The sequence below is a fragment of the Hemitrygon akajei genome, chromosome 2, assembly GCF_048418815.1.
Source record: "Hemitrygon akajei chromosome 2, sHemAka1.3, whole genome shotgun sequence".
Classification (NCBI taxonomy): Eukaryota; Metazoa; Chordata; class Chondrichthyes; order Myliobatiformes; family Dasyatidae; genus Hemitrygon; species Hemitrygon akajei.
In genome coordinates this window covers 23,328,202-23,350,711 of record NC_133125.1, presented here as the reverse complement: position 1 = coordinate 23,350,711, position 22,510 = coordinate 23,328,202, and the positions used below count along the sequence as shown (strand labels likewise).

Here is a 22,510-nt window from a genome sequence, read left to right as displayed (position 1 = left end):
AGTGAACACTGGAGGGCAGCACGAAGCAAACATTGGAAGACAGCACTGAGTGAACACCAGTGGGTAGCACTGAGTGAACATTGGAGAGCAGCACCAATGGGGGGGGGGGGGGGGCAGGCCCAATCCAGAACAGATTCCAGTGCACCCACAGAGGCTCTCACACACCACCTTAATGTCTCCTCCCTAGAGCGGCTGCAACAGCTGAGCTCAGAGCTTGGGCCTACTCCTCGCCACAACTGAGGCAGTGCAGCTCTCCCACCGTTGAACCAGTGAACCGGACTCACAGTGTATATTGCACATTATTAATGCCCAACAGAGTATTGCAATCCCAATAAAAACATCCAGGACAATCACTCACTATCGTGGCACAACAGTAAGCAACAAGTCCTGGCAACAACACAACAATGGTACGCAATAAGTCCAGCTCCATCGCTATCAAGCAACTCACTGATTTTAATATCTGTTCTAAGTATCCAGCAGTGACTTGTGACTGTTAAAAAAAAGGCATACAGGACAAACAAATACACCTTTGATTGGACCCGGAGTGGCTGTTGCATCCGAGCATGCCACCATCTTACTGGAAGTTTAGCAACACCATCACCACTTTGCACTACAATGAACTTTACTTTTTTTTTTGTTCTAAATGTGTTTTTTTCTTGAACAGCTATGTATAATGTATGCTTAATTTGTTTTTTTCGTATAAATATGTGTATCCATGTGCCTGTGATACTACTGTGAGTAAGCTTTTCATTGCACTGACGCATACATGCATTTGTGAACATTAAACTTGACTTTGACTTCAGTCGGATTTCCAGCACTGTACATCCACAATTGTTAACACCATTTTGACTAAATCAAATATCTTTATCTCCTTCGACTTAGACTCAGATTCTGAAGCATCACAGCCTGGCGGCAACCGCTGTGCCTGCTTCTGCAAGAAAATGCCAAGTTGTGTACACAGCTCAGCTCATCATGGAAACCAACCTCCCCTCCATGGACTCTGCCTATATTTTGTGCTGCCAGCATAATCAAAAGTCCCATCTGGGCAGTGTCTCTTTTCTCCTCTCCCATTGGGCAGAAGGTACAAAAGCAGGTACCTCCAGGCTCAACAGCTTCTGTCCCTCTGTTATAAGACTATTGAATAGTTACCTAATACAATAAGATGGAATCTTGACCTCACAATCTACCTTGTTATGACCTTGCACCTTATTGTTTCGCTGAACTGCGCTTCCTGTGTTACTTTATTCTGCATTCTGTTATTGTTTTACCTTGTATTACCTCAATTTACTACATAATGAACTGATCTACATGAACAGCATATAAGGCAAGCTTCTCACCACACCTCAGTGCATGTGACAATAATAAAACAGTTCCAATCCCAACACTGGGAGGAACTACAGCAACAGGCAGTAATCCAAAAGAATGGCTGATGAAGGCCAAACTGAATAAAATAAATTTAGCAAAGTGTGTATTAGGAAACGTGTGCAAGAAGGTGGAAAAGCAAGCCAGTGCGGTATCCACATTGGTAGTTAAGTCAGGGTGAAACTTGTAAGAAACTTACAAGACTCCTGAAAAGTAACACATTAATAGTACACACACAAAATGCTGGTGGAACGCAGCAGGCCAGACAGCTTCTATAGGAAGAAGTACAGTCACTGTTTCGAGCTAATACCCTTCGTCAGGACTAACTGAAAGAAGAGATAGTAAGAGATTTGAAAGTGGGAGGGGGAGGGGGAAATGCAAAATGATAGGAGAAGACAGGAGGGGGAGGGATGAAGCTAAGAGCTGGAAAGTTGATTGGCAAAAGGGATACACAGCTGGAGCAGGGAAAGGATCATGGGACGGGAGGCCTAGGGAGAAAGAAAGGGGGAGGGGAGCAGCAGAGGGAGATGGAGAGCGATTGTGAGAGGAGCAGAGAGAGAAAAAGAAAAAAGGGATGGATAAATAAATAGATAGATAGATAGATAAATAAGGGATGGGGTAAGAACGGGAGGAGGGGCATTAATGGAAGTTAGAGAAATCAATGTTCATGCCATCAGGTTGGAGGCTACCCCTTCTGTCTTCTATCATTTCAGATCTCCTCCTCCCCCTCCCACTTTCAAATCTCTTACTATCTCTTCTTTCAGTTAGTCCTGACGAAGGGTCTCGGCCTGAAACGTCAACTGTACTTCTTCCTAAAGATGCTGCCTGGCCTGCTGCGTTCCACCAGCATTTTCTGTGTGTTGCTTGAATTTCCAGCATCTGCAGATTTCCTCGTGTTTACATTAATAGTACTTTATGTTTATTACTATTATTATACAGTAAAGAGGGAAGGATAAATAGTGAATAATACAGGCTATAACAGGAACATAAAAATAGGGATAAGACTGGACTTACAGTCCTTTGAGCTTTCTGCACCATTCAGTGAGATAAGTGAGGATCTGATCTTGGCCTCAGCTCCATTTTCCTATCTGTTTACCATAACACTTGACTCCCCTATTGAGTTAAAAAATAATCTATTTCAGCTTTGAATATATTTAAAGATGTCACTATAAATGGTTGGATTTTGTGTAATTAGCTGAAAAGATGCATATCATGGAATGCATATCCAGAAAAAGAGAGCTAAGAGCAGGTATGGGATACATTCCTTTATTAGTTAAAGTAGAGAAAGCTTATACCAAAATGGTAAAAGAAACATGTCTTAATTATATTTCAGGTTTTGTATTCAGTTCTGATCATCATAGTGAAGAAAAAAGAATTGGTGGCAGTGAGGCTACAGAGACTTCTGAAAATGCGACAACACAGGAGAACTTCAGCAATGAAGAGAGATTACATAGACTGTTGTTTTCTCTGGAGCAGAGGAGACTTAGGGGTTTTAACAGGGGATTAATACATCATACATACATCACCTTAAAATCCACCAGTCCATTTACCAGTAAGCCGATTCTTTTCCTGCAACATGACCTTCTAGCGTGACAAAAATTTATAACATTTGACCTGTGTTATAAATATGAAATTCATTGCCACACAGAAAACCATGCTGCATCTAAAATGTAATATAGCTTTCTTAGTTTAAGGAAACAATGATGGATTCAGTTTTGTATAATTCTCTGTAATTTTCTTCTGTGCTGTAAAATTCTATTCTTTGAGAATACTCATAAAGGAAGGTTACCAATGAAAATTCTATTTCCCCATTAGAGATTGGCACCTACTTGTAACTTACATAAAATTGATTGGCACTTCTTTAGTACTTATCTAATACTGTATTGATTACACCTCACTGACAATCAATACAGGTGCACCTAAGGTATGCGTGCTTGGCTAGCTACAGGTCAAATGACACAAATATAGCCAACAGCTATATTTCATTAGGAGTTTCAGGAGATTTCATAAGTCATCAAAAACTCTAGCAAATTTCTCCATGGAGAGAATTCTGACTGATTAGCATCACCATCTGTCTGGTATGGAGGCACCAATACAAAGGATTGGAATAATTGTAAACACAGCCTGCTCCTCTGTGGACACTAGCCACACCACTATCAAAGACATCTTTAATAGGTGACAACTTGAGTGCAACATCTATCTTTAAGGACCCTCGCCTTCCAGGAATTGCGCTCTTCTCATTACTACCATCAGGGAGGAGGCAGAGATACAGGAGCCTGAAGACACACACATAATTGTTCAGGAACAGCTGCTTACTCTCCATCATCAGATTTCTGAATGGTCTATGAACCCATGAACACTAGTTTAACTATTTTACTCTTTAATATATACCTGCATACACAAATCCGAAGATATATCCAAGGCTCAGCAAATTGATGCAATTATGAAGAAGGCATGCTAGCAACTATGTAATATATATAGCATGTATGTATATATATATCAATCACAATATATATTATTCTTATTTATACTAACTTTGTATGTATTACACTGTACCACTGCCACAAAACAACTAAGTTCATGATAAACCTGACTTTGATTCTGATTGTCATCTCCTTAGTACTTCCCTAAAATTGATTGACACCTTCTTAATGCAAAAGTTTTCGATGAGGTGGAATTTGTTAGCTGTGCCCAGGACAGATTCCTGACATACTATATGGACAAGCTGACTAGAGGAAAGGCCATACTGGATCAAGCAATGAACTAGCTCAGGTGACAGATCTCTCAGTGGGTTACATTCCAGAAACGGTGACTACAACTTCCAGGCCTTTACCATAATGTTGGACAGGGATGGGAGAAGATGGTATGTAAAAGTATTTAATTGAGAGAGGGTGAATTATTATTTTATTAGTCAGAAATTTTGGAGCATAAATTGGGAACAGGTGTACTCAGGGAAATGCACAACAGCATTGTGGAAGTTGTTTAGGGAGCATTTACTGGGGGTTCTGGATAGGTTTGTCCTTTTGGGGCAGGGAAAGGATGGTAGGAACTGTGGTTGACAAGAAATGTGGAACAACTAAGCAAGAGGAAGAATTAAACTTTAGTGAGGAATCATGAGAGATATGAGATAGCCAGGAAGTAGCTTAAGGAGCGGTAGGAGATCTACTGTAAAAGCGGATATGAGAAGGCCTTGGCAAGTAGGATTAAGGAAACCACTAAGCTGAGAACACATATGTGAAGAACAGAAGGATGAACATAGGGCTGATCAATAATAAAAGAGAAAACACGTGCCTGGAGTAGAGGAGGTCCTAATGAATACTTTGCTTCAGTATTCACCAGGGAGAGGGACCTTGATGAATGCAAGGACAGTGTAAAAGAGGTTGATATGCTGAAACATGTCAATGTTAAGAAAGAGAATGTGTTGGAACTTTTGAGGAACATTAAGATAGATAAAGTCCCCAGGACTATACAGAACATAGCATCCCAGCAAGCAAGGGAAAATATTGCTGTGCCTTTGGTGATGATCTTTATGTCCTCGCTGGCCACATGAGGAGTACCAGAGGTTGGAGGATGGCAAATGTTACTCCTTTGTTCAAGAAAGTGAGTAGGGATAACCCTGGGAATTATAGACCAGTGAGTCTTACATAGTGATGGGCAAATTATTGGAGAAGATGCTTAGGGACATGATTTACGAGCATTTGCACAATCTGATTAGTAATAGTCAGCATAGCTTTGTGAGGGGCAGGTCATACTTCATGAGCCTAATTGAATTCTTCAAGTAAGAGCCAAAACAAATTAATGAAGGCAGAGCAGTGGGTGTGGTGTATTTGGATTTCAGTAACACGTTCAACAAGATTCCCCATGGCAGGCTCATTGAGAAAGTCAGGAAGCATGGGATTGAGGGAAACTTGGCTGTGTGAATTCAGAATTGGCGTGCTCACTGAAGGAAGCAGGTAGTACTGTATCAGATGGCGCGTATTCTGTCTGGAGATCGGCGACCAGTGGTGTTCTGCGGGGATCTGTTCTGCAGCCCCTGGTCTTTGTGATTTTTATAGAAGACTTGCATGAGGAAGTGGAAGGGTAGGTTATTAAGTCCGCTGATGCCATAACAGTTGATGGTGTTGTAGACAGTGGAGAAGGTTGGTGTAGGTTACAACTGGACATTAAGAGGATGCAGAGCTGGGTTGAGAGAGGCAGATGGAGTTCAATCTGGAAAAGTACAAAGTGATACATTTTGGAAGGTTGAAGTTGAAGACAGAGTACAGGGTTCCTAACAATGTGGAGGTACAAATGGAGCTTGGGGTCCACGTCCACAGATCCTTCAAAGTTAACGTGCAGGTGATGGGGCGGTTAAGCAGATGTATGATGCGTTGGGCTTCATTAATCAAGGGATTGAGTTCAAAGTGATGTTACAGCTCTATAAAACTCCAGATAGACCACACTTGGAATATTACGTTCAGTTCTGATCGCCTCATTAGGAATTTTTAGTGAGGGTGCACAGGAGATTTACCAGGACGCTGCCTGGATTAGAGAGCATACCTTATCAGGATCAACTGAGTGACCCCCCCCCCCCCCCCCACCGGCTTTTCTTGTTGGAGCAAAGGAGGAAGAGACTTAAAGGAGGTGTATAATATGAGGCACAGATAGAGTGGACAGTCAGAGACTTTTCCTCAGTGCAGAAATGGCCAGTACTAGGGGGCATAATTTTAATGTGATTGTTAGTAAGTATAAGGGAGATGTCAGAGGTTAGTTTTTTACACAAAGAGAGGTGGATGCATAGAATATGCTGCCAGTGGTGGTGGTGGAGGCAGATACGTTAGGGACATTTGTGAGACTCAGTAAGGCACATAGACACAAGAAAAATGGAGAAGGCAAAGATTAGAATGATCCCGGAGTATGTTAAAAGATCAGTGTGGCCAAAAAGCCACTATACTGTAATGAACAACCTTCTATTAGGACAGTTAATGACATGTACAGTAAGAATATGTTCCCCTTATCCAAGATGACTATCAGTTTACAGCTTTTAATTTTCAAGGGTGAAGAATATCTTTTGAGCTCAGAAAGTCAAGTTGGAAAAGAAATTGATAGCTAAAATGCTGGAGAAATTTTGTCCTGATGAAAGGTCTCAGCCCAAAATATCCACTGTTTATTCCTCTCCAGAGATGCTGCCTGAACATGTTGAGTTTCTCCACCATTTTGTGTGTGTTACTCTGGATTTCCAGCATCAGCAGAATCTCTGATGGCTGCCTGCTCCGATTATTGTTTGAATGGATTATTATTATTTCTCTTAACTTGGTATAATAGAGAGAAATTTTGCAAGTTACCTCCCATCAAGTCTGCATGGTTGAGGATCTGATAGTTCTTGAAACTGAAACTGTGAGTTTTTCTTACATTTTAACGTTTTAAGTAGCATATAGCTGACATACTGTGGTACCACAGAATTAACAACAGTTCTTTCTTCCCCATTGGCCACATCCAAGCTGATGCACCTTTTCTCCCAAAGATAAAGAAGAAATCCAGGCAATTTTGAGAGTTGGTGGCCTTCTCCAGATTATGGTAAGAGTGGGAATGTAACTTTATGTAAATTAATTGGTCTGAATTTAAGCGTCGCAGGTTCCCTACAAAATGATAGCCAAGCACAAATCCCATGCATTACTGTGCCAACGTCTTTTTCTTGCTTCAATTAGATCCATTACTACCATCCTCTCTTCAAATCGTTGCTGTATTGTTGAATATTTTCAAAGTGAATCTTGTAAATTAAGACTTAACGACCAGAGAAACAAGATGCTGTGAGTCTTTTTTTCTACCATGGTAGTCAAGAACCAGGCCTGAAATCACAAGTGTGGCAACTTTGTTACATAAACATGGTCACGGAAAATTAAGAATGTATAAACATTTACGCAGAAGTTAGGAAGCCGAGTATATAAACAAATATGGATGTTCATGTTTGAAAGAAGCTACTGGAAAGTATGCCTTCTGGTTTCCTTTGCCCCCGCTGTGGGAGAGAAAGCCGGGGCCGGGGGTATTGTGACGTACAGGTTTTGACGTCCTCGGACAGACGGCGCGGAGGAAGAAATCGGCGACGCGTCCCCGCGCCCCGCCCTGACTGCTGCAGACATTCGCAGTCGCAGTGTTTGAGATCAGTGTTGCAACCTGCGAACACTGAGTGAACCAGCGAAAGTCATGGCAGCTTCCATTATGCAGCGCCTGGATAATTTCCTCAAGGAGAAAAATCTGTTGTCAGATGTTTTGGGGAAAATCGAAAGCAAGACGGGAATTAAAAGAACTTACATCGCTCTGGGTGAGTCAGCGTAGGGTGGAGGCGACCCGTGCTGCGTTTATTTCCAACACCCTTTTGCTGGTAACAGATACTCTGCTTTGAAACAGCACATCAACTATATGCTATTTAAATATATAATTTGTAAAATCAGTGTCCGATTATAGTTCAGTTGATTTTGTACTTTATTGTACAACGTGTCCCGATCGGGAATGTGAATCACCATAGTTTGCATCGTGCAAATAGTGAATATTTCTATAAACGAAGTGACGTCTATTCATATTTTTTGCCGTAATTTAACACGGCGAAGTGGCCATTTCAGGTTAATGCATAATATCCTGTCGCTGGCAGTGTTATTTTTATATGCCAACTCGCTGATGTCAAAAACTACAGTGGAAAGATTCGTTATGTAAAACTAGAATATTTGCTACTGTTACTTTGGGTCTGTTACCGACATCTGCTGGGAAAACGGGCTCAGACGGGTAAACAATACCCTGCCTCCGCCCTGTTGCTGAACTGGTTCCCTTTGATATAGGTAAGAAGCCGTTAATGTGCCCCGTGTTACAGTGTTTCGGTTTATTTTCACAGGCTTCATAGGATTGATTTCCATTTACCTTGTAATCGGCTATGCAGCATCTTTACTTTGCAACTTGATCGGATTCGTTTACCCCGCTTATGTATCGTAAGTGACATCCGCTTTATTATAATCTGAATCTGTAAAGTTTTTAATCTCTATTAGCGATTCAGGGCTGGCCTGTTCACCTACGTGGAACTGACGCTATGTCGTTACTCTTTGCAGTTTGAATTAATAGTTTGTGAAAAGGGAATGGCCCGCATATTTAAATACCGAGACATTTTGTGAATTGTGGAATAATTTGGCAGGATGTTGTACTAAATTTGTATTTAATAGTTTTCTGTTTATGGGTAATCGTGCCCCCATTTCTTCTTAAAATGAACACATTATATTCTAAAATGTATGTTACATTCAGTACCCTTATTATACTTTATTCTTTAAAGTTATTAAATCATGATTGTATACCATTCCACAAGTGTCAATTGTCCATCGATCTCTTGCCTGTTTGTCTAGTTAACATATACAGGCAGCCCCTGGGTTATAGAAATTTGCCGTTACGGAATTGTCATATTTCTGTAGGAAGTAAGTAAATCCAAACGATATTTTTTTCCAGTTTGTATTTCTTGACACATGCGCAGATGGCGCTGCTTTGCGTTATGTGAAATAGCGATATAGGCCGCTTTCTAGAAAAGCGAACCTTCTGTAATAGGGGGATCGCCTCTCCACTGTGCTAACCTTGATCTTGTTGCAGTCGCCGTAACCTAAATCAGTTCTGCACTTGATTGTTCACATCCTGCAGTTCCTGGTACTCAGAAGTGTCCTCACCTGGATTACTCAATGTAATCGTAGTCCCACTGTCCACTATATCAAATTCATCCCAGGGTAGAAATTGATCTTTCTAGCTTCAATGTAATGTGAAAGATTTGCATTTAGTACTGAACTATTTGAAGAGCTTGATATACAGTGGATTCCAATTACATTTTGGCCCAATTAAAGCAGCTGCCCCAATTAGAAGTTTCATGGAAATAGTTAAAAGGTTATGAAAAAGACAAACTACCAATTTAATTAAATAACAAATTATGTATTTTAAATTAAAATTAGAACAGTTTTATATAGTACAGTAGTTAAACTACTACTGTATTATATAAAACTGTGTATTTGTTCCTAATAGTTATCAACAGAGGAATTCATTCAGTGTATACTGTGTGTTCTTTTGATTGGCAGCAAATGAACAAAATCAATATTGAACACAAGTGCATGCAGCTGGCACTATTTTAAAAACTGTTCACTCTAAGCATGGTGTGGTGTCAAACGGCCATACAAGTGCATGTGACTGACACTAGTTAGAAACTGTTTAGCAACAGTCTCCTGCCCAATTAAGGGGCTTAGTGTCCCAAATAAATAAAAGTAATCCTGGCTGTTTTCTTGATTGGTTTTTGTTCTTTAAAGGTTGTCCCAAATAAGTGGCTACCCTGATTAATCAGAAGCCCAACTAACTGGAATCCATTGTATTTTCAAAATAAACTAGAGCACCCAAAACACTATATACAAAGTGAAAATCAAAGACTCCCTGCAAATGCTGGAGATCTACATAAAGTTCAAAGTATGTATACTTTATACCACATTTGAGATTCATCTCCTTTCAGCCAGCCACAGAACAAAAAAACCCAATAGAGCCCATAAAAACAAAAGAAAACCTTTGAACATCCAACGTGCAAAGAAAAAAAAAGACCAAAATGCTAGAAACACTCAGGTCAGGTAACATTTCTCAAAACAGAAGCAGCATTAACATTCTGTGTCCAATACCTTTTGTCAGAACTGGGAAAGCGATTATTATTTTGTACAGCAGCCTGGCAAACATAGTGTGTAGCTAATGGAGATTGCTCAAAAGTAGGGAGTTGCAGACTGCAAGGAGGGTGGCAAGATTAGTGCTTTTGTTTTGGAATAAAATGAAAACTGTAAAGAGATTTGTGACCTTCAAACAGATGTTGAAATTCTAGAGGATTACAGGAGGTGGGAAAACCAATGTTTTAATCATGCAGATGATGACATAATGCATTTTAAAAATTTATGATGTTATGTCATGTGATGTACTTAAAGGTAGCTCTTTATCAAAAGGCATATTGAATGGGCCCTGATGAGAAGCAGACTGCTGTCATATCTGTGGAACATCACACTATCTGTTTTTAACTAAAATTAATGTAGGTCATCTGAAAACCTTCCCCCAAATATGTTTCTGAAATCTTTTACCTTCTGAAATTAATTATTTTATAGAATTTATTTCTATGTCATTTATGTTCTTGTGGCAAGTAGTCTGGATGACCTACTAATAGAGATAAATGCATTAAGATAATGCATACACGAGGAAATCTGCAGATGCTGGAAATTCAAACAACTGTCCTGATGAAGGGTCTCGGCCCAAAATGTCGACAGTGCTTCTTCCTAATAGATGCTGCCTGGCCTGCTGCATTCCACCAGCATTTTGTGTGTGTTGTTTTAAGATAATGCGTACAATGGCAATTTGAAGCATAAATCATGTATCTACAATTATGGGTGAGATTAATAAACAGTAAAATAGTTTGAAAATACTAAATATGTGATTCTTTGGGTGCATTAGTTTACCAAAAAGTGTAGTTTTTCAAATATATTTCAGTTGTTATGTATGTGAAATTAGATAGGAATAATATTTGTCTTATTATTAAAATAACTGAAGCAAACTCACACAATGTTATTTTGATCTTTCAGCTATTCAGTTATTCTGCTATTCACCTTTGCTATAGAAATTTTCCCTTTTGCTATTTTGCTCTCCATACTTTAGGCCATTTTCACAGCAGAACATGATTGATAGCATGGCTCTCACATGATTTTGATCAAGGTCACTCATGGTCTAGCAGAGAAGTGCAAAGGTTTGCTTGTATATTTTTAGCTGTTTACTTGCTAAGTTATCTGAACATTCAACAACCATAAGACGTAGGAACAGAATTGAGCTATTCAGCCCGTCGGGTTAGCTCCATCATTTAATCATGGATTATTTATTATCCCTCTCAATTTTATTCTCCTGGCTTTTCCATTATTAATCAAGAAATTATTGATTTCTGCTTTGTATACCTAATGACTTGGCCGCCACAGCCATCTATGACAAAGAGTTGCACAGATTCACCTCCCTCTAGCTAAAGAAATTCCTCCTCATCTTTGATCTGTAGGGGCATCCTTGTATTCTGAGTCAATACTTGATAGGTTTCAATGAGATCATAATGATGTATTCCATATTTCAAACAGAGACTAATGAAGAACTCAGAATGTATGTTTTCCATTCTAGATCACAGTGAAACATATTAGGATGTAGGTTTTCTGGGCAGTGGCTCTCAGACTGTGGGCCATATAGCCTATTCATTGCAGGCAGTGTGACTTCCTTTTAAGCTAGATTTATTTTAGCAGTAAATATTATTATTCTTTGCTCCTTGTCGAAATGTAGGAATGATGTACTACAAGATATTTACTTGCATTGTGGTTAGATTTTAAAAAATCATTAATTGGAAGTAACCTGTTTGGGTGTAGCCCATATAATACGGGATGCAATTGTAATCCAATGAGGCAAATAGGTTCAGAGTCACTAGTAAGGGAGTGGACATTGTTGCGGTATTTTACACTGCTAGCTTTTTTGTGATTTTTTTAAAAAATCCTTAGCTGTGAGTATTGGCAAGCAATTAAATGTGGGCATATAAGCACCCCTATTTGGTGCTAACCTGATACCCAGTTTTTTTCAACAAAAGCTGCTTATCAAGATTGGACACTTTTATTAAAATTAGTTTATTATTGTCATGTTCTGAGAAACTGTACATACTGTTGCATTCTGTTCATACAGGTCAAATTACACAACGCATTGAGTAGAACAAGTTAAAACAATAAAGCAGAATAAAGTGTTAACAGATACAGAGAAAGTACACTGGAGGTAAACAATGAAGGACAAGTTCATACAATGTAGATTATGAGGTTAAGAGTTAGTTTATCTTGTCGTACTAGGGAATCATTTAAAAGTCTTACAATACCAGAGCAGAAGCTGTCCTTGAGGCTGGTGGTACATGCTTTCAGGCTTTTGTATCTTCTGCCCATTGGGAGGAAGGAGAAGGCAGAATGTCCGGGGTGGGCAGGGTCTTTGATTATGCTGGCTGCTTTACTGAGGCACTGAGAAGTATGGAGTCTGTGGAGGGGAGGCGAGTTCCCATTATGTGTAGAGCTGTATCCACAACACTGCAATTTCTTGCTGTTGTGGGCACAGCAGTTGTACCAATCCTCTTTCCTATTTCCAGGATACCGAGTCTAATCTTAGCAGACTGTTGCCTTGGCTAACTCAGCACAATCCAAAGGAAAAGTTGGCTTCCCGCTGGTCTAATGGTGTCTTGGCTATTTATGTAGGTATATTTTATCCACTCAGTCATTAGGTCAATTTATATGTGTATTATTTTACTTAACATTTATTATCAGCAGTGAATATATAGTCTTGCCATGAGTGAAGAGCCTATTTGAAATAATATCTTTAGCACTAGTCCATATCCTAATGTGACTTGTTCATCTAATAAAGCAAAGTGACAGAATTATAGTATCTAGAATCACAATTAAAATTGCCATGGTACAGAAAGGAACCTATTTCACCTATTGAGTGTATGTATTCTGGCTCACAACCGAGCAATTCAGTCAGTCCCAATACCTATCTCTCCACAACACTATAACTTGTTCTTCCTTGAGTGCCCATACAGTTCATTTTTTTTAAAAGTCCTAATTTATTCTGTTTCCACCTCCCTTACTGAGAACAATGTTTAGATCATAGATTCTTGGGTTTCTTTAAGAAAAAGGATTTTCTTTGTGCCTTGTCTACAACTTTAAATTTGGGCCCTACAACCTTGAATCACCTATTAATAAGAATAGTTTCCTGTCACTTCCTCTATCTAAACCAACCATTACTTTCAACAACTCTATAAACATTTTTTTACACAAGGGGAATAAGCATCCCACCTTAATCTTGCAGTTGAAGTCCCTCAATCCTTGAAACCATTCTATGAAATCTTTTCCACACCCACTCCAAACCCTTCACATCTTCCCTAAATTTATGTGACCAGAATTGGATACGAGTAATTAAGAGTTGTAAGTTAATTGTTGCAGCAATTTTTATTCAGTCTTGCAGATTTTGGTAGAATCCAAAATTTCTGAGGTATAGAATATACACCACTATAGGAAATAAGAAACTTCTGGTCTTACTGCATGTTGGTAATAGTAGCAGTAACTAAGTATTAACTTAGTTGTCAGGAGCATGAAAGTGTAAATATTACTCGTAGAGGTGAACTTTTCCAACTTTTTTTGAAAAGGAATATGCCTCTTTATGGCAGAGTGATGAGAAATATTTATAGTGCAGCAGTTAAGCACCTGAAACATGAGTGCATGTTGAAATATCTGGCATGGGAAAAGGAGCTTAATGTACGGTTTGTTCATTGGACGTAAAATGGGTTCTAATTAGAGTTTGTGTCGGGTCGTAAGAGTAGCTAAAGTGATCTGTTATCAGTTTCCTCATGGTTCACGTCATTAGAGTACTTAACGCTGTCGAGTTGCAACCAAGATTAAAGAGTCGTCTGATAGAGCTGATATTCCATAAACAGGATTATATTTAAAAATCCTATAAAACTAGATTTATTTATTGCCTACAATGTTACACATGAATAGATTTTGCAGTTTTAAAAATGACACTTCCCCTTCATCTGCATTTTTATATGAAGATGTTTTTCATATTCATCCAGATGACTGAATAGTGAATGTTTTGCTTACCAGAGTAAACGAGTGGGAGAGTTGCACAGTGTAAAGATAAGCTCTTCAGCCCTCACAGTTCATGCCAACTCTCTAGTACCTGTCTTTACCAATGCCATTTTCCAGCACTTGGCTCTAAGCCTTCCATAGCTTGATGATTCAATTGCTTGTCTATATACTTCAACACAATGACTTCAAAGAAGGACAGTTTTACATTTTAAGCCTTCTTTGTGAGTATAAATATTAAAAATCCTACCTGCTTTTAGAGGACAAAACATTCCCCGTGCTCCCAGGCTGCACCATTTGATGAAACCATATACTCTTCACAATATTTCACACTTGGTTGTAGTTTTAGAATGCCCACATCTGTCTGTTTGAATTATATATGGGCAGTGTAATTGCTGCAGATGAATTGTTTCAATGTTGTGTTCAGTTTTGTTTAATTTTGTTTATTCAAATCAACATGAATCTTAGTGACTTAAATCTCAATAATTCTTGAAGTCCTACATTTGTGCAGCCAAATGAGGGGGGAGGGGTGACATTCACCAGTATTTCTCTTCCTTAACTCCATTGTTGAATATCAGAAACATTAGACATAATGTGGAATACTTCCCAGATGAGCATAGAAACCAAGGCTCTATCTCCAGATGGTTAGGGAATTATTCTGGGGTCAGTGCCTCAACAATATGCACCTGAGGCCGATGCCAATGCATCTGGTTACTACGGGTAGTGGGTCTGCAAGATCGTGGGTCTGAGACCAGAGCAGGTAAGCACAGACAGGAGGAAGCTGTGTTAGGAGCCGGGCTAGGCCCAAATGAATTACTTGACTGAAGCTCAAAGAGTGAGAACAAACTGAGTGTTTCAAGAATGTGGTCTGGCAATCTTGGATGGATATTTGCTTAATGGTAGTAATTTGTGAGTTTCACTTTATATTATTATTTCACAAACATCCCAAAATACCAGGGTGAGAGAAGTCCTAGGATCATGTTCCCATAACCTGGAAGAACTTGGAAGAGAAAATGTGGCTAGAGATCGAGAGGACTGGTATTGTGGGAGAATGAGGGAAATCTCAGTGGGAAGATGCTTGATCTGGGAATGGGACACTGGGTGACCTGTATTTAACTAACCAGGTGTGGCAGATTGAGGAAGTTTAAGGTAGCATGATGCAAGGGTTGGACTGTGGAAAGAGGGCCAGGCAGTGAAGCGTTAATGAGTATCAAATTACACTTGGACTAATTTGGTACTGCTGAAAACTACTCAACTACTCCTAACACAGCACTTCACCCGTTTTCTCCTGCTCTAGATTCTGCCTCGCCGTTTTCACTATCAACAATGCTTGACCTGTTCCTGTCTTTTAGATTTTAGTGCTATTAATGAGTGGTAAAAGATCTGTTCATATTCCAAAACAAAAACCTGTGAGGTTTAAAAACAGATAATTTTATGTAGAGCTGCTATATGTTATTTTTCTGGGCCTGTTGGTGCTTGTCTATTTTTGGCTTGGATTGCTATTCTCCAAAAGCTGATTTTTGCCAAGCATAAACTTTCTCTTTCCCTCTCTTTCTCTCCTCTTTCCCCTGCCAAATGAAATGGTGGTAGCACTAAAGGGACAGGAAAAAATATCAGTAAACATGAGATTTTCAACTTCAATATTCGGAGTAAATTTATTATCAAAGTACATATGTCAGCATATACAACCCTGAGATTCATTTTCTTGCAGCCAGCAAATGATAATTTTTGTATAATTATATTTGATAATTTTTATATTGTTACATAGTAATCAGGCTTAATGCTAATGTTAAAATTGTGCTACTTTAAGAGTTAATGCTCAAGTTGTTCTTTGTCTTAAGTGTGGTCTATTTTGTGCAACTTTACATTACAATCTTGTGTGTCTGGAATCTTTTTGACATGGAGATTATTCACGGTCTCTCTCAACATCTAAGGCTTGGGCTCTTTCTGGGCAGTTCTGCTTATCTCTGCTACATGTCAGTTGGCTTTATGTCACTGCTTTATAAGAGCTTCCCTTGCACAAAGATGATTTTTTTGTGCTGCACTGTTTTACGCCAGCTTGTTCAGGTCCCATTGACCCTCGCAAACTTTTTTTATGCCAAGGACCAATACCATTAAGCAAGGGGTCCATGCACCCCAAGTTGGGAACCCTCTCCCTCCTATTATTCAGTCGATACACAGAGCTACAAAAGTGTTACTTGAATTGTGGAATGTCCCTTTAAGAGCTGCTGGTAAAGATTTCTGAGAAATTGCAACATATTATTAGGAAACATTGTGCTAAAACTGGCAATCTGTTCAATATTACACAGGGACATGGGAACACCATGCTGTGAACCTGGAAAATTAAGTTTTTTTTTGGTGTTAAGACTTCAAAGACAACTTTAAGGTGCTCTTTTACTGCTGAAAAAAAATGGGTGGAGCAATTGCTGCACTTTTGAATTTTATATTCAGTGCAATGAAACATGAGAGAGAAGCTCATCCTTTATAACATCATTAGTGACTTTGCCAATGGATATAGACCATGCATTTCTGCAGGCAGCCAGAATCCCCATATATATGCCCAGGAATTCAATTATTTCCAGAATTTTAGCATTTTAATTGTCTCTCTCAGCTGATGGGTAGGGTAGAAGGTAAATAATACTTATGAAGAGATCTTGCTCTATGTAGTTTTTTTTGGAACAATCTTTGATGACAGGAATCTAATCTTAGATATGCTAATCATGGTCCTTATCTGATTAATCACCTAGTGGACTTGTGGTATATATTTTAAAAGCTGCAGATAGTGACATTGTATTAGTCAGCTTGAGTAAAGATGACTGGGTAATTTCCCTGTCAATCAAGTTTGGTGCAATACTGTTATAAAATGGCTAAGATTGCTATAATGCACATAATTTACCTGCAACTCTCCTCCATTCATTGGGACTTTTTGAGAAATTGCTTTGCTTCTATTGGGAGTAGTTGATGTAGTTTCTGTTCCCACCACTGTTTAAAGAGACTCCATTTTCATAATAGATTGACTTTATTGTAATATATATATATATATATATATATATATATAGAGAGAGAGAGAGAGAGAGAGAGAGAGACTCACTCATTGGATGTCAGTTTTGCCATCCAGTGTTGTTTGGAAAAGTGTAATCCACACTCCAAACCACACCCTATGAATGTGAATTTCTCCACAATAGTTTATTCAGGTTTTGAATATTATACACTCAAAATGTAAAATGCCTCAGAAATAACAAAGTTGAGATAGGCTGTAAACAAAAAACTTTACAACCTATCTCAACTTTGTTATTTCTGAGGCATTTTACATTTTGAGTGTATAATATTCAAAACCTGAATAAACTATTCAACCATAACTCTTGTGCTGTGGAAGTTCAATCAAAGGATCTTCATTAACTCTCAAAGCCATATTTTCTGTCTGACAGCCAGTTATTCCACATTGATATGTTGTTTTTATATGTTAGATTCTTCAGTTTTTAATCATAACTTTTTGTGTGAATGCCTTTAAAATTATGAGAATGTTCTATTTAGTCAGAAATAGGTGGAGAATATTTTTTAAGGTGGTAGTGAGAATGAATATATTTGTTGCAAGAGAAAATTACATGTTGTTCTTGATGCACAGAAGATTTGATAGTGATCGCGAAGATAAGGAGGAAACTGCTACTTATAGCAGAAATATGTATGAGACATAAGGTGATCGCTAATGATTCACTTATCAATGTGAGAAGGGTTTTTTTACTTGTTCAGTTGTTAGTCTGGAATTTGCTAAATTAGAGCTTGCAATTTAGAGTTACAATGCACAGGCATGGTGAGATTCAGATTTAATAAAAAAATTCAAGGATTGGGTAAAAGTCATGAATGTGACAGGTAGGATAGGTTTGCAGCATATGTTTTGGGTGCTATCGTTACAAATGTTATTTTTTGTACATTCTCTCAGACTGTGTGGTTTTTCTGAGCGCTCTGGCTTCCTCCCACATTCCTAAGATGTACAAGTTAGTTGGTTAATTGGTCACATGCCTGTAGTTATGCTGTTATCTCTAAACAAAAATTTAAATACTGAATCGTGTTGGCCCAATACTGGTGAAAATTCTGACACACGCACAAATAATCTAGAAAATATTGCTGCTTTCTGGACTTGATAATGAATTCAACAATTTCAGGTAACTTTCCTCATTTGTATCTGAACCAGAAATGCATTTAATTTTTTGGACAACAGATTGATTTTTGAGCACTGTATAGATGAAGTAACGTTTACCATTTTTCCTCTTGTTTGAAAAATTTGGAGAGACTCCATTTTAAAATATTAGGAGCACAACAAAAAGGTGGTGTAAAATGAAATCTGCTGCCAATCATCCTCAGATTCCTTTGATAGGTGCAGAACTCGCAGTTCATACCTCCTTTTCTGTGTCAGCTTTCATTGTTGCTTTAAAATTTTAAATTTTGAATTGGCACCCAGGCCTTACACAGATGACACCTGCCCTGTATTTTCAGCATTAATAATTTTTGTTTTGATTCTGTTATTTGTAATTTAATTCTTCCCAAGGTAATTATACTCAGTGTATCCATGTTTTACTTCTTCAGGCTGACCCAATTTGAAAATGTGGCTTGATTGCCATGTTAGCTATTTTAAATGTGCTGTCTCTCAGGAGGCATCATCCCTTTGTTTCCTTGCTGCAGCTGTACCTTTTTGAGGAAGATCAACTTAATAAATGCTCAGAGATAGTGCACCATTTTCCTTTCGCAAAAATAGCTCCTTTTGAATCATGATAATCACACACGGCAGCTGTAGTACTTTATAGAAATTAAATAATTCAATTGGTCTTACAACCCTGCTTGTCTTTGGGGAATTTTCCATGCCTGATGTTTCCCATTCACTTTTGAGTATTTTGGTGGAATCTATGTTCAGTGCTTTTTGAGACACTGTTTTCCATCAGGAAAAGGCTTCCTTTGCTCCTTTCCTCTTGCTCCTAAGCTTCCTTGACTAACAAAGGGCAGTTTTGAAAGTGAATTGGGTGGGCTCAACTATTGCTCAGGATGTGTTTGAAAATTTCTTGCTTAATTTGCCTTAAGATGTCTATAAATTTAAAATTTAATTCAATTGTTTACGAACTCCTTGCCTACTTTTGTAAATTCTGTCAAATTTTCCATTTCTGGGTCTGCAATCCTTTTGTTTCAGATATTTGTTGCATTTTACTTATGTGTGCATGCCATATGAGAGAGAATCCTTCCAGGTAATGTGATGAAGAGTTTTGAGAGAGGAGGAAGAATAAAGGCAATTTCCATCATGACTGGGGATGGAAGACTGCTGAAGGTGGATTGGTTCAAAATGAACCCTGACCAGTTTTCCTTGTTTATTCTTGTATTTCGGATTAATTAAAATTTCCAGTAATTATAGATGTTGTTTTATTAATACCACATGTACCAAGAAGCAGCGAAAAGCTTGTCTTGCATGCTGTTTATACAGTTCAAATCATTTTGCATTGCATTGAGCTAGAATGAGGTAAGACAGTAACAATGCAGAATAATGTGCAAAGGCTACTGAAAATATGCAGTGCAGGTAAATGGAAAAAGTGCAAGATCACAGTGAGGGCAAGAGTCCATCTTATCATGCAAGAGGTCCTTTTAAGAGTTGATAACAAATATATAGAAGTTGACCTTGAGCCTAATGGTATGTACTTTCAGCCTTTATATTTTCTGCCCAATGGCAGTGAGCAGAAAGGATGTCCACGGTGGGTGGGGTCTTTGATTATGCTGGCTGCTTCACTGAAGCAGTGAGAAGTATAGACAGAGTCCATCAAAGGGAGGCTGGTTTCTGTGATAAACTTCCTGCAGTTTATTGTGGTCATGTCCAGAGCAGTAGTCACACAAGAATTTCACAATGAGTCATGGAGACTCTGACATAGAATCAATCCAGCCAAACTGATTTGGTAGGAGAATGGAAAGGCATTCTTACGAATGCCATGGCTTTCTGAGAGCCATAAGGTTATAGCGCAGGACAGGCCCCTTGGCTCAACTCACCTATACTGACCAATGAGCCCATCATTTGCCTATCTTTGGCCCCTTTTCTTCTAAACCCTTCCTATTCATTTGCTTAACCAAATATCTTTTAAATATTAATATACCTACCCTCTGTGTGAAGAAGTTTCCCTTCAGGCCCCTTTTAAAGTTATCCCTTAAACCTATACCAGTTGGTTTTTGGTTCCCTATCTCTGGTGGAAAAACTGTGCACATTCACCCTATCAATACTCCTTGTAAGTTTATACCCTTTTGTCTCCTATAATCCAAGGAATAAAGTCCTAGCCTGCCCTACTCCTCTCTGTTATCAAGCCCTCAAGTCCTGGCAGCATTCTCAAAAACTTATTTTAAGTAGTTCAAAATGTAATACATTAGTACAAAAGGACATATGATTTTTCACTTCCTCAAAACATAGCATTTTGATTTCCTCTCAGGATGTGGCTTTGTGGATATACTAGAGAGGTTGCTGTTCTCGTAAGAGCAGAGGAGGTGATTGACAAAGGGAATGAAGGAAAATCACCTTGGACATTTATGGTAAGGGTTTGGAAAGCATTGCTGTGGTGGTAGGAGGAGATGAAAATTCACTTCTATCTAAAATGGGAGAATTTTCAGGAACATGGGGAAAAGGTGCAGCTGGTCTATTTGCATAGTAGGAGAATTGGACTTAACCCATCTGATCCATTGCTGATCCCAGCGGAGGAATCCCTATCAGTCCCATTCTCCAATTTCCTTGTCTTGGCAATTTATTCTCTCTCGTCAACTTCCATTGAATTTGCTTTTACCAGTTGCCAGGTAAGAAGCTGGAGTACATAGAGGATGGTCACGGGGGAATGCAAGCTCCACACTAAAGGAAAGGAGGGAACTCTGGTTTCAGGAGCTAAAAGGCAGCAGGGCTAACTGTCATATATCAACTCCAGATTTCTCTTGGAATAAGGCTGGGAGAGACTCGACCGATCAAATGGCCTCCTTCCATTCTGATTACGATAACATAGAAGTTTATGGTCGTTGCTGATTATTCCAGATTTATTTAATAATTTGGAACCAAATTCAAATACAGCTCTCTACAACAGCGGTTCAGGGATCATAATGCTGGGCCAGTAATTTAACCACAATCCACTGTGCACTTTATTGACCACACCAGCTGCCTTTTTAACTGTCATCCTCAAATATTTTTGCTGAAGCAACTGCAAAGATATTTTGTTCATTTTGGACTCTCATTCACACTCTGCACTAATTGAATAGTTGGAGTAGGGAAAAAGGGGTGCCATTTTGGGAGGCTGTAACCGGTAGGGGTTTCAGCGATTGGTGCTGGAACCCCCAGTTCAGTGATGTGGCTGAGGGAACAACGGTAATATTATTTAATTAGATGTGGTGATTGGCCGTTGGTGTAGTGACATCCCCACCAGACTTTGAGGCGAGTGGTCCAGGTTCGAATCCGGCCGGCCCATTGCACACTTTCCATCCACGCTGGATTGGAGCACCACAACATGCGGAGAGGAACAACAACAAGATATGGTGATATTCAATGATTCCTTAGTATGATGAGATTGACTTAACCTCACAACCTACCTCATTATGATGTTGCATCTTATTTACCTGTACTGCACTTTCTCTGAAAGCGGTTCTGCTTTCTGCTATTATACCTTGTTTTCTCTCAATGTACGGTGTCATGATCTAGTCTATTATCAACAGTAGCCAAGACTACATGTGACAGTAAACTAATTTCAATAATATATCCAGGGCTGCTGAATATGCAAAGCTCAGCAGGAATGTGGTCTGTGAGGGGCCCCAAGTGGGTCAAATAGGCTGTGAGTGGGTGGACACAGGAAATGTATGGAAAACACAAGACTATTTTTGTTTTAAAACATTAGAATGGTGATGTCTTTTCTTTTTAAATGGTGAGAGATGGTTTTTAGAAGGACACAATTTCCACTCAAATCACTGAAAGATGACCTGCAAGAATACCAAGTACCGTAGATTCCGGACTACAGAGCGCACCTGATTAAAAGCCGCAGGCTCTAATTTTAGAAAGAAAATCAATTTTGTACTTGTACAAGCCGCACCGGATTTTAAGCCGCAGGTGTCCCACGTTGTAATATGAGATATTTACACAGAAAGATATTACACGTGAGGATTTTTTAACTTTTAATTAAATCCGTATGGTAACATAAACAAATACATGTTGCAAATGCTTTTTTTCGAACCGTGCCTGTAACACGGTTGCTTTTAAATATACATACGTATCGGTAACACACAAATTACGTTGCGTATACTTTTTTACTGAACAGTGCACAAACAACATTCCAATATCTCCTACCGACTGGTAAAAAAATATATACTGCAGCCTACCAGGAAAAGTTATTGATCGCCTTTAACTTAAAAGCAGCGTTTTCGCTCGGGTCTAATGCGCTCGCCCCCTCCTTTCCGTTTATCGCAAACCGGTATTTTCCCACAAGACGCGGCGAAACCGGATGTGA

The 22,510-nt window shown here is 38.9% G+C and overlaps 1 protein-coding gene across 1 annotated transcript in view; it reads left to right on the top strand.

Annotated features, from left to right (window-relative positions):
* Positions 1-7,451: 7,451 nt before the first annotated feature.
* Positions 7,452-22,510, top strand: part of reep5 (receptor accessory protein 5) — a 41,539-nt gene continuing 26,480 nt past the window's right edge. The window contains exons 1-2 of the mRNA XM_073068564.1: positions 7,452-7,663; positions 8,228-8,321. Of these exons, the coding sequence (XP_072924665.1) occupies positions 7,546-7,663; positions 8,228-8,321 (212 nt within the window). The 5' untranslated portion in view covers positions 7,452-7,545. The remainder of the gene's footprint in view (positions 7,664-8,227; positions 8,322-22,510) is intronic.